General features: G+C 42.2%; 1 protein-coding gene across 1 annotated transcript in view; it reads right to left on the bottom strand.

Annotated features, from left to right (window-relative positions):
* ADGRD1 (adhesion G protein-coupled receptor D1) overlaps window positions 1-12,857 on the bottom strand; it is a 160,126-nt gene that overhangs the window by 146,694 nt on the left and 575 nt on the right. The window contains exons 2-6 of the mRNA XM_032229623.1: window positions 12,754-12,790; window positions 7,544-7,627; window positions 5,080-5,175; window positions 3,252-3,374; window positions 388-561 (exon numbers count right to left, since the gene is read on the bottom strand). Coding sequence (XP_032085514.1) covers window positions 388-561; window positions 3,252-3,374; window positions 5,080-5,175; window positions 7,544-7,627; window positions 12,754-12,790 — 514 coding nt within the window. The remainder of the gene's footprint in view (window positions 1-387; window positions 562-3,251; window positions 3,375-5,079; window positions 5,176-7,543; window positions 7,628-12,753; window positions 12,791-12,857) is intronic.

Below are 12,857 nucleotides of genomic sequence, written 5' to 3' on the forward strand. Positions count from 1 at the left end.
CCACACACGCGAAGGACAGCTGATCGTTGTGCACCAGAAACCCAGAAGACAAATAGGCAAGGTTGCATGTGCCGGGTAACATGGCTTCACATGCCACTTTGAGCATGCATGCCATAGGTTTGCCATCACAGGTCTAGGCAGTCACGTATCTGAAACTGTATAGGTTTGCCTGCCTGAGCAAGAAACTGGACTAGGAGACCCCCAAGGTTCCTTCCAGCTTGTTCTATTCTATTCTATTTTCTATCATTCTATTCTATTCTTTCCTATTCTATTCTATTCTATTTGCTGCTCTACCCCATTCCATTCTATTCCATCCCATCCCATTCTCTTCTTCTCTTCTTTCTATTTCTATTTGAAAGAATGCATGTGTTTTAGGAAGAAAAATACCTGGTGAGATAAAACTTGCTGCCCACTTCTTGGACGTGTGATGATTGAAGAGTTCCACAGAGCCTTTGTGTTCACCGAAGAAGACTTTAAATCTCTTAGAAAGCACCTGATCCCCATATGCTGGGACAGGCTTCAGCTGATATTGAGTCTTCCAGAAAAAGGAAAAAGTCACACCTAACAGAAGTAAAATACACAAAAGAAGGATTGTCAGCTGCATCTTTTAGACCAGGAGATAGATAGATAGATAGATAGATAGATAGATAGATAGATAGATAGATAGATAGATAGATGGATGGATGGATGGATGGATGGATGGATGGATGGATGGATGGATGGATGGATGGATGGATGGATGGGATGGGATGGGATGGGATGGGATGGGATGGGATGGGATGGGATGGGATGGGATGGGATGGGATGGGATGGGATGGATGGATGGATGGATATCATACAAATTGAGAGAAATACATATAGGTAGTCCTTGACTTACAACCACAACTCAGCTCAAAATTTCTCTTTCTAAGTGAGACATTTGTTAAGTGAGCTTGACCCTATTTTATTACCTTTCTTTTCCACTGTTGTTAAGTTACTCCACACCGTTGTTAAGTTAGTAACACAATTGTTCAGTGAGTCTGACTTCCCCATTGACTTATCAGAAGAGATTCCATGATCCCAAGGCACGCCAGTGGTCATAAATATCAGTCAGTTGTCAAGCATCTGAATTTTGATCCATGGGGATGCCACAAAGGTCATAAGTGTGAAAAATGGTGATAAGTCACTTTTTAAAGAGATAACTGAACTTTCTGGTTTTTCTTTTGAAGACATTTTGCTTCTCATCCCAGAAGCTTCTTCAGCTTTGACTTGGATGGTGGGGAATGGAAGGATTGATACTCCTTGCAGACAGCTGGTCATTTGCATCCTTTTAGAGGGTCATTGAGGCCACTTGGAGGTTTATCTGTGTCTTCAGGGTCACCTGAGTGGTGCAAATGGTTGCTGTACTGTGCAATTTTTTCCTCTGGAAATCAATTCCACTCAGGTGACTCTGAGGCCACAGATAAGCCTCCAGGTGGCCTCAACAACCCTCCAAAAGGATGCAAATGACCAGCTGTCTGTAAGGAGTATAAATCCTTCCATTCCCCACCATCCAGTCAGAGCTGAAGAAGCTTCTTGGATGAGAAGCAAAACATCTTCAAAAGGAAAAACCTGAAAGTCCAGTTGCCTATTGAAAAAAAAAAAGCACCTTTGGGACAACCATGACCTGGAGGACTAAGAATCCCCATAGACCTCTAGAATGATGGATTAGCACTCAGGATTATTATTGCCATCCATCATGTTTCTGGAGAGAAATTCTGGATGACAGGAAGGGCAGCCGGCCATTAAACACTCTGCTAGCTCCATTCAGTTGCCCAGACTCCAACTTGCAAGGGATTATGGGGTCGTTCAATGATGATGATCATATTCCTGAATATCAATTCTAAGACCATTAGTGTTGGTGCAGTTGTTAGAAGGCAGCATTGCAGGCAAACTCTGCTGACTGCCAGGGTTCAATTCTTAGCAGCTCAAGTTGACACAGCCTTCCCTCCTTCTAAGGTCAGTAAAATGAGGACACAGATTGTTGGGGGCAAGAGGCTGACTCTGCAAACTGCTTAGAGAGGGCTGTAAAGCAGTGTGAAGCAGTATATAAGTCTAAGTGTATTGCTATTGCTCTTCCTTTTATCTTTCCTTCCTTCCTTCCATGGTGTGCAGTGGTTAGAAGGCAGTACTGCAGACAAACTCTGCCCTCTGCCAGCAGTTCAATTCTGAACCAGCTCAAGGCTGACTCAGCCTCCCATCCTTCCAAGGTGGGTAAAATGAGGACCCAGATTGTTGGGGGCAAGAGGCTGACTCTGTTAACCCGCTTAGAGAGGGCTGTAAAGCAGTATATGTCTGCTATTGCTAGTGTTCTACCTTTTCCCCTTCCTTCCTTCCTTCCTTCCTTCCTCCCTCCCTCCCTCGGTGTGCAGTGGTTAGTGCAGTATTGCAGGCTAATTCCACTGACTGCCAGCAGTTCAATGCTGACCGGCTCAAGGTTGACTCAACCTTCCAACCTTCCGAGGTTGGTACAATGAGGACCCAGATGGTTGGGGGCAATACATTGACTTTATAAACTGCTTAGAGAGGACTGTAAAGCAGTATTAAGCTATATATGTCTAAGTGCTAAGTACTATTAGAAGATGTCAAGTGGAGAGAAACTCCTCCCCCCCCCCCCCCCGTCGTCATCTCAGGAAGAACGCCATGGATTAACAAGCTGCTTTAACTTTGAAAGCAGATTTACTGGATGTTAGCCTGGATCTCGATAGAAACAAATAGATGCAGATCCTTAGAGATACCCCATGCCCAGAGCCAGCCATGTTCCTATCCAGCAAAGTTTATAACATGGCCCATAAACAAGATAAGATGGTCCTAAGGGGAAACGCCTTGATGATACATTAAGACAGATCCAAGGGGAAGAGATTACAACCCACAGAGGAAAACTGCTAAACCAAACCATTAGCTGCAAACTCTCGATGGACTCTTATCTAGGGAATTCCTGATTCTAGGGCCATTATTTTAAGCCAGTGGTTAGCTACGGTCGTAAACAAATATGCATAATTTATTCAGCAGGCTGCTTTACCATTTCCTAAGCAAATAATTTGGATGTAAACTCATATGAACCATTTGCATAAGCGCTAATGCCTGGAAGAGATTTTACGATTCCCTTAAAATGAGGCTCAGAGAAACATCCTCCTCCTCCCCCCCTCCCTTTCCAGTCACACTGCTAGAATAAAATTAATGAAATAAACTTATATCAAAAACCACAGCGATAGGGACAATCTGCGACTCACCTTCAGGCTCACAGAATTCTTGGTTAATAATGCAAGAGTTTTGAGAGTTTCCGAAAAGGAGAAAGGTTTCCCCCTTGATGCTTGGGATACAGACACCTTTGTTTACAATCCCTTCCACCATATCTGAGGAAGGAAAGGGGAGGAAAAGACATTACAAGAGGCAGCTTTTAAGATTTTCCATTTCACCCCACCACCACAGAAGGATGACCAGAACAATTTTACTTCTCTTTTTTTCCCGCCCAACGCCAGGAATCCTGTCAAGGATGCTTTTTTCAAAAGGCAACTGGACTGCTTTTTTCCGAGGAGGAGGAGAAGGAAGAGAAGGAAGAGGGGGAGATGGAATAGCCGCTTGTCTGAAATGGTATAGAGTTCTCTGCTTGAGCAGGGGGTTGGACTAGAAGACCTCTAATGTGCCTGAATTGAAGAAGACGTTTCGCTTCTCATCCAAGAAGCTCCCCCAGTTTTGACTGAAAGTGAAGAAGAACTGATGAAGCTTCTTGGATGAGAATCAAAACTTCTTCTTCCTCAAGGAAAAAGCAGTTCAGTTGCCTTTTGGAGGGGAAAAAGAAAAGCATCTTTGAGATAACTATGACCTGGATGACTCTGAATCTCCATAGACCCCAGGAATCCTTCTTCTTCTTCCAGCCATTCATGAGGAGCCATTCCCAAACTGAGAGGGCAAAGTTTCCCCCTAAATTTAGCAGAAAGATATGAGGAAGCCCTCTGCCAGGGGTGGGTTCTGGCAGGCAATTTTTTAAGTGCAATTAAAATTGTTCTGCACCTGCACAGAACTGAAAAACAAGATGGCACTTCCAGTGACCCAGGCTGCCAAACTACTACAGCAGTGTTTCTCAACCTTGGCAACTTGAAGATGTCTGGACAATTCTGGGAGTTGAAGTCCAGACATCTTCAAGTTGCCAAGGTTGAGAAACACTGTACTACAGGTTTGGCCGAAATGGTCCGAACCAGTAGGAGCCCAACAGTGGTTTCTTCCAAGAAACAGGCTGGCTGAAAGGAGAATGAAAGATTTTGAGTCAATACAGGAATATTAGCAAAATCACAAAGTTGGATTTTCTTTTGAGGTTGATGTTCTTGAAGGAGCCATCCTGGCTTGGCTTGTGCATCACTTTAAAGCTAAATCAGGAGCATAAACAAATAAAGGACGTGTGTTTTATCATTTTACAGGATTTTGACAAGCCAGAACTAACAGCAGCTATGACAACGCTAGGTAACAGTAAAGGTCCCCCTCGCACAAATGTGCTAGTCGTTCCTGACTCTAGGGGGCAGTGTTCATCTCTGTTTCAAAGCCGAAGAGCCAGCGCTGACCGAAGAAATCTCTGTGGTCATGTGGCCAGCAAGACTAAATGGCAAAGGTACACAGAACGCTGTTATCTTCCCACCAAAGATGGTCTCTATTTTTCTACTTGCATTTTTATGTGCTTTTCAACGGCTAGATTGGCAGAAGCTGGGACAAGTAACGAGAGCTCACTCTGTTACGTGGTGCTAGGGATTCAAACTGCCGAACTGCTGACCTTTCTGATCAACAAGCTCAGGATCTTAGCCACGTCCCTCGTGACAGCACTACCAGACCATCAAACAGGTTGATGGACTCAAGAGAGCTTCTGTAAGTTTTCCCTTGGGTTGTTTAGTTTCTGTTCTCCAAGAACTGCCCCAAAGCTTCTTTCAGCTCTGTGTTAAAGAAAGAAAAGAAGCTTAACTTTCAACCCAATTGGATTTCAAGATCCAAAGCCTCTTCACAGTGGCGTAAAGAATGCCAAAGTCATTCCCAAAGCTTGACAAATAGAATAGGATTGTTTAGAATTCTCACCTACGGTTGCGGAGAAGTTAGAGTAGGCAGAATCATTGGTATAAACAAAAGTAGAATTATGGTAATGAAGCACAGTGAAGCTGTGGGATCTTAGCACTGCATGAGACAAGAAAGAAAACAAACAAACATGGAATGGAAAAGCAACATCACAAATACATGCAAGGTGGACATGAAATCAACCAGATCATGTCTCTTAATCAACATCATTGCAACGTGTTCCACCTTCCTGGGTTTACAGCTAAAAAGAAGACAGCTCCAATGGAAAATTCAACTGTCCCATCTGAGAAACAATGGCTCATTTAAAAAAAAATAGAATCTCACACATGGACAAGGAGAGCGTAGGTTTAAGACAGGGGTGTCAAACTTTATTTCATTGAGGGCTACATCAGGGTTGTCTTTGACCTTGAAGGATCAGGCTGGGCATAGCCAGCATGATGTCACTTGTGTCAGGGGGCACCTAGGGTAGCCTGAGCAGTCTGCCAGCAAAAACAGTCTCCTGAGCTCCATTTTCAGCTGCAACGGCCTCCTGCAGCCCTCTGCCAGTGAAAACAGAGCTCGGGGAGTTGCTAGATGTTGCTGTTGAAGAAGATACTGATAACTATCCATTCTTCATCTCCAATGTAGACAATACTGGTCTAGAACTCGCTGGGAATTTGATTTGTCCTAAAACTTCTTAAGGTTTCTGCAATCCCCTCCCAATCTTAAGTAATACCATATTTTCTGGAAAATAAGACTGGATCCTATATTACTTTTTGCTCCAAAAGACACATTAGGGCTTATTTTCTGGTTAGGTCTTATGTTTGGGGAAATATGGTACTAAATGCATCCATCTGACTGACAATCTTAACTGGGGCCTATTTTTGGGGTAGGGTTTATATTACGAGCATCCTGAAAAAAATCATGCTAGGACTTATTTTCCAATTAGGTTTTGCTTTGGGGGGAAACAGGGCAATATCACAGAAAAAGCACGTCAAGATATATCCTTATTACTAAAAGAAAATTATAGCTAGGTCCCTGAAGCTGAAGATTGACGTGGAAATAATAAGCATGTGTGAATCATTTGCTCGTGGAAAAATAAACACCATGGCCACAAAGCCATCAGCACCCATCACTTAAGCCATCTGAAATAGAAGGGATGGTTGCTAATAGATTCAGAATCTCCCATTTATGTTTCAATCACTGTTAAAGCCTTTTACAGTTTATGCTAACAAAAAAAATTATGTTCTGCAATTTTTCTCTTGCAGGAAACATGATAACATGAGTATCGTACGAGGAATCTTGTCTGGAAGCCAAGTTGAAAATGCCAATCTCTGCACACACAAAAAAAGGCATGCCATTGAGAGAGACAGAACTGGAACTGGCTTTGTGAAGGTGCCAAACACAAACACACACAATGGATGAACATGGCGGGCAAAATGGACGATGGTTCAAGAATCGATGAGTGACAGGAGTGAACGGCATGAATGCTGGACGGAAAGACATGACAAGGATGAGAAGAAATACCAATGGATGGTGTCTCCCAAAGCTGTAGAGATGCACAATTTGGAAGGCAATATCACAACCAGGGATGGGTAATCTCTGGTAACAATGGACCAAATCTTCCTCATCTCTGGGGCCCACTTTTATTGTCAAAACACGGCATACAGTCCAATCTCAAGACTGCTCAGAAATAACTCAAGTGGCTTCCATGGTGCACCACAACAGTCTTGGAACCATCTAACCTCAAGAGACATCTAAAGGAAAATAGTTACATGGAATTCAACATATAGCTCTATATAACACATATTGGAATCTAAATGGTCCCCGCTGTTCTTCCCTCTCCATCAGCCAATTTGTGTTGTGATATCTCAAAAAGAAAAGATAATGGCAAAATTAATACATTAATACACCAGACTGTGATGAGGCAATGATATTATCTCAATACAATTGCAGTCTTACCCACTTAACTGAGCCAGAGAAAATCTAATAGTCTAGATCAGGACTGTCAAACCCATCTAGAAGGAGAAGGAGAAGGAGAAGGAGAAAACGAAGAGGAAGAGGAAAAGGAGAAGGAGGGGGAGGAAGAAGAGGGGGGAGGAGGAGGAGGAGGAAGAGGGGGGAGGAGGAGGAGGAGGAGAAGAAAAAGAAGAAGAAGAAGAAGAAGAAGAAGAAGAAGAAGGGGAGGGGGAGGGGGAGGAGGAGACTGGATAGCCAATTGTCTGAAATGGTATAGGTCCTCTGCTTGAGCAGGGGGTTGAGTAAGAGTAAGAAGAAGAGGAAGAGGAGGAGGAAGAAGATTATTATGTGATCCTTGGTGCTTTCTGAACTTGGTGGTTTTCTTGTTTCCTAATTGGGTCATGAAACATCTGCCAGAAAACCAACAAGTTCAGAGACCACCAAAGACCCCAACCATTCAACTTTCAGCTACAAATATTCTTTTCTGTCAGTATATCTGATCCTTGGAGACCATCCTTCTTCAGTCTACCTCCGTCTGTGTCCTTTAATTCGTGGATTCCTTCTACCGTCTCCAGAGGCCAATAATGCGATGCTTGAGCAAGAACACGGAAACCTATCGAGAAAATATAGCAGGACCAAAGTCATTCCCTTTGTGGGGACTCAAACAATTGTGCATGATTTCTCTATTTATCTTCCCCTCCCCTTGGCTTCGAACCGTTTTTGGTTCTCTTGAGTTAAATTTTAAATTAAAAAATGCTCGGGACGTGGACCTTCCTTCGTTTTTAACTCTGATGAGATCGGTTGAGGTAGACTATCTTTTGAGAAGATCCCACCCAACAAATTACTGAAAGAGTTTGGCCTTTCAAGGAACCATTTTATGAAGTGAGGTAACAGTTAAGATTAGAGACTCTGGAAAGTGTGCAGAGAAGAGCAACAAAGATGATTAGGGGCCTGAAGGCTAAAACATATGAAGAACAGTTTCGGGAATTGGATATATCTAGTATGAGCCGTGTGACACAGTGGTTGGAAGGCAGTACTGCAGGTGACTTTTGCTAATTGCCGGTTGCCAGTAGTTCGGCAGTTCAAATGTCAATTGGCTCAAGGTTGACTCAGTCTTCCATTCTTCTGAGGTGGTTGAAATAAGGGCCCAGATTTTTGGGGGCAAGAGGCTGACTCTGTAAGATTCTTAAGAAAGGGCTGTAAAGCACTGTGAAGCGGTATATAAATGCCATTGCTATTGCTCTTGTGTTCTTACTTCCATCCATCCATCCATAGTGGTTAGAATGCAGTATTGCAGGCTAACTCTGTCAGCAGTTCGATCCTGGCCAGCTCAAGGCTGACTCAGCCTTTCATCCTTCCAAGGTGGGTAAAAAAAGGACCCAGATTGTTGGGGGCAAGAGGCTGACTCTGTAAACTACTTAGAGAGGGCTGAAAAAGCATTGTGAAGTGGTATATCAGTCTACTGCTAATTGCTATTGCTCTTCCTTTTCTCCTCCCTCACTTCCTTCCTTCCATCCATCCATCCATCCATAAGTGCTTTGTGAACAGCGTATTGTCTGAATCAATTTGCTTACATAATAGTTGTTTTCCAGTTCCTAATTTCTACCTCTATTATCCAACCATGGTAAAACAAGTCTCATGTTTGAAAATATTCTTTTTATTTTATCTTTAATGTCAATCTGTCCATTTTTGCACAGTCTATAATTTTTTTTAATTACATCTTCTTCCTTTTCCTAGTGCTCTGCAAATACAATTTTTGCTGCTGTCAAAACATGTAACATTAAATATATATTCCATTTATTATACTTCTCTGGTACTATACCTAATAAAAATATTTCTGGCTTATAATCTATATTCTTCCTTCCTTCCTTCCTTCCTTCCTTCCTTCCTTCCTTCCTTCCTTCCTTCCTTCCTTCCTTCCTTCCTTCCTTCCTTGCACAATGGTTATAATGCAGTATTGCAGGCTAACTCTGCCCACTGTCAGCAGTTCAATCCTGACTGGCTCAAGGTTGACTCAACCTCCCATCCTTCCAAGGTCAGAAAATGAGGACCCAGTTTTGTTGAGGCAAGAGGCTGACTTTGTAAACCACTTAGAGAGGGCTGGGGCGGACTGTGAAGCAGTATATACATCTAAGTGCTATTGCCATAATAAAAAGAAGGATTTGAGGTGACATGACAGCAATATCTAAGTCCTTCACCCATGACCAGTCCATCTTTAGCCAATGCAACATCACTGGGATGTTTTGGGAAACGCTGAGGTGTTTAGGCTGGTGAAATTCCACATTCAGGGCAAATGGCCTTGAAGAAGTCTGGCATGAACCAGATTCCACACCACTCTGCTCTTCTTCAACTATCCCCCTTCCCTAATTCCTACCTTGGAAGCATACAGATTTATTGCCCATGTGTCCCCCTGTTTCCCTCTTCTTTCCCCATTGCATTGATGGCACAATGCCAGTGAGGCCCCAAGCCGAAGTGAGGCCCCAAGCTAGTTCTGAAATCTAGGCTGATCTGGCTCACCCTTGGTGAGGTTTTTCCTGAGTGTCGTATTGTAGGCAAAGTCTCAGAATACCCAGCCAAGTGGTCCTTGGTCCAATACATTTGGAGACCACCAGGCTGGAGAAAGACACATGTGTGAATACGGTAAGGACCGAACCTGTGGATTTTGACACAGGAGGCAAAAATGGAGGAACTTTGAACCTTCCCTTTCTCCTTCTGCTCTACTACCAAGTTCCGGTCCTTCTTCTTTTTTTTTTAATAAAGAGTTTTATATTTTTTTAGTTACAAAAATAAACATTCCATCTTTCCTTAAGGAATGTGTCATCTGGGTACAAACAACTCTGTGCAATATCGTTCCACATTTGCCTCATCTTTCACATTAAATATTAACATTATTTCCCTAAATTTAGTATTATAATATATTGAGCTTTAATTGTAAACATTATGAAACTCTCCATTTTTCTTCTTAATATCTTCTAGTAATAATATCATATCAACATTAAACATCATTATTCTCATCATACACATACTAACAGTTTTCATCTTATTTATATCTCTATCTAAGTGTATTATCTACCTATTTTTTAGCTTTCTTCATTTCCAAACTCCTTTTTTTTCCTCTTCAGCCACTGGTAAAATACTTCCCAAATCATATAATATTCAGTTTGCTCTTTCTCCTTAATTTCTAATGTTAATCTGTTCATTTCTGCACATTCTAATATTTTCCTTATCACCTACTCAGCACTGAAAGAACTGAACCCTAAGAAGCGGAGATTATTACAAGCCGTAGCTGTGAAAGCTGTGATTTTAATATTTCCTCGTGCAGTATAAACACTTAAGCACACAAGTGTTAAAACCAACAAGGGCGATAGAAATCTTGAGCTGGTAAAGAGAAACGGAAAATAATAAATCTTTGCTCTCAAGGTGTTCAGTGAGAGAAACTCTGCCTGGTTAGAAAAACAAAATACACTGCTGTAGGAAACAAGGGCTTTAGCACCCATCACCCCCCACCCTTGAGCATCCTGGCTGGGGCTAAGAGGAGTCGGAGTCAGCAACATCCAGATGGCTACAGGTTTCTCAACTTTGCCTTAAAACTGTGGAGCTTCCTGCGATGCATATTTTTAGCCTGCTCCTGAAACGAACCCACATATGTAATAGATTCTCCTTAAATTTTGGCTATGTTGCTGGCTCACTTCCTGGCAACTCAGAAGGGAGGGCGGACAGGGATAGAAAGCATGCCAAAAATATGGTTGTGGATTAAAAGGAAAAAAAGAAGAAAGACCTTTTAAGCAAGTAGCACCAACGATGGCGCAATGAAAGCGTGCTTCCAAAGCATTCCAGAAATCTTGTAAAAATACAAGTCTCCAGTTCTTATAAACTACAATTTTTTTCTCTCACTGTTGATTGGACCCCTCCCTGTGATTTATGGAAACTGGTGCCTACGAGGTAGGAAGTGAAGTGGTTAGACAGATCCTCTTTCAATTAAAATAGGTGTAGAGATCGTTAGCTTCTCCACTTTACATTGAAAAAGCTAGCTGCGTTCTTGGGAAGGGAGTAAAACAACAAAATAGCAGAGTTGGAAGGGACCTTGGGGGTCTTCTAGTCCAACCCCCTGCTTAAGCAGGAAATCCTAGATAATTTCAAACAAATAGTTATCCAATCTCTTCTTAGAAATCTCCAGTAATGGAGGACCCACAACTTCTGGAGGCAGGTTTAATTGTTCTCACTGTTAGGAAATTTCTCCTTAGTTCTAGGTTGCTTCTCTCCTTAATTAGTTTCCATCTCTTACTTCTTGTTCTGCCTTCAAGTTAGGGTTAGGGTGGTAGCCCCTTACATACTGGAAGACTGCTATCATGTTTCCCCCAATCCTTCTTTTCATTAGACCAAGGTAAAGGCAAAGGTTCCCCTTGCACATATGTGCTAGTCGTTCCTGACTCTAAGGGGCGATGCCCATCTCCGTTTCAAAGCCGAAGAGCCAGTGCTGTCCACAGATGTCTCCATGGTCATGTGGCTGGCATGCCTAAACACCGAAGGCGCACGGAACACTGTTCCCTTCCCACCAAAGATGGTTCCTATTTTTCTTCTTGCATTTTTTACGTGCTTTCGAACTGCTAGGTTGGCAGAAGCTGGGACAATTAACGGGAGCTCACTCCATTATGCAGTGCTAGGGATTTGAACCTCCGAACCTTTCTGATTGACAAGCTCAGCTCAGTTTTAACTACTGAGCCACCACGTCCTTTCATTAGACTAGACATACCCAATTCCTGTAACCGTTCTTCCTATATTTTAGCCTCCAGTCCCCTAAAAGTTACTTCAACTTCTTATAAGCGCTTATCAAGAAAAATATAATCATTCTTGGTTTAGGGAATTTAGGGCAGGGAGAAAAGGCTAGTAATTTTCATGAGAAAATGCAATATTACTGGACTCTAACATCATCCAGACTCAAAATTACCAGCTCACTTTGCCTAAGGGTTGAGTTGTCCCAAAGTAAATCATTTTTTTTATAAACCCACGTTCCTTTTTATTTATTGTAAAAATCAAATTGAGATAACAAGAGTTGGCAGACTTTCAGACAGGTCAGTTTAAAGCTGAATTTGAAAGATAAAGCATTTTTTAAAATATATTAATACTTTGCAATTTAGCATTGGGATCCAGAATGGAAAATTTTAAAATAACCCCATGGTGGTGATTGGCAAAATTGTTTGGCCAGCTGGATCTCATGTGGGACAGAAAAGGCAGGTATACTTCAGTCACACCTGAAAAGTTATCAGTTTGCCATTTCTGCTTTGAAATGAATTCTAGGATTTGGTTGCTAGCATTAACGGTTCCTTCATTTTTCTTGAGTTAGGACTATCTCAAGTTGCTTAGTCTACCAACCATCCAATCTTTGCATATTGCCGAGCGGACACTGTGGTTGAGTAAAGAGTTGAACTCACAGCTCCTGGTTGACTACTACTGCCAGCACATCCCTATTTTGGGAGACCTTCTTGAGAACTTTCCAAATTCCTCCCATGTTGACTCTCAAGCCCAAGGAACAAAGCCCCTATCTTGGTGAGACCCAACCCCAAGTGTTGACATCCCAGCCAATGCAACCTTCTCAACACTATTCCTTGTTGCAATTTGATGTTCTCAACCATCTATCTAAGCATGCTTTTGCGGGAGATGGGGAAGACAAAGCAGCGGGATGCTTCAGCAATCGTAAAACAAACTTTCAAAAGTTTCAAGATAGCAAAGATTCCTTACCAGGATGTTTTGGTAGCCAAGTATGAGTTCTGTAAACCTGCATGTTAAAAATATATAACAGATAACGTGAATAGGATTCAGAGCAGCAAAGGTTTCCAAAGAAG

Source organism: Thamnophis elegans, chromosome 13 (genome assembly GCF_009769535.1).
Source record: "Thamnophis elegans isolate rThaEle1 chromosome 13, rThaEle1.pri, whole genome shotgun sequence".
In the NCBI taxonomy this organism is placed as follows: domain Eukaryota; kingdom Metazoa; phylum Chordata; class Lepidosauria; order Squamata; family Colubridae; genus Thamnophis; species Thamnophis elegans.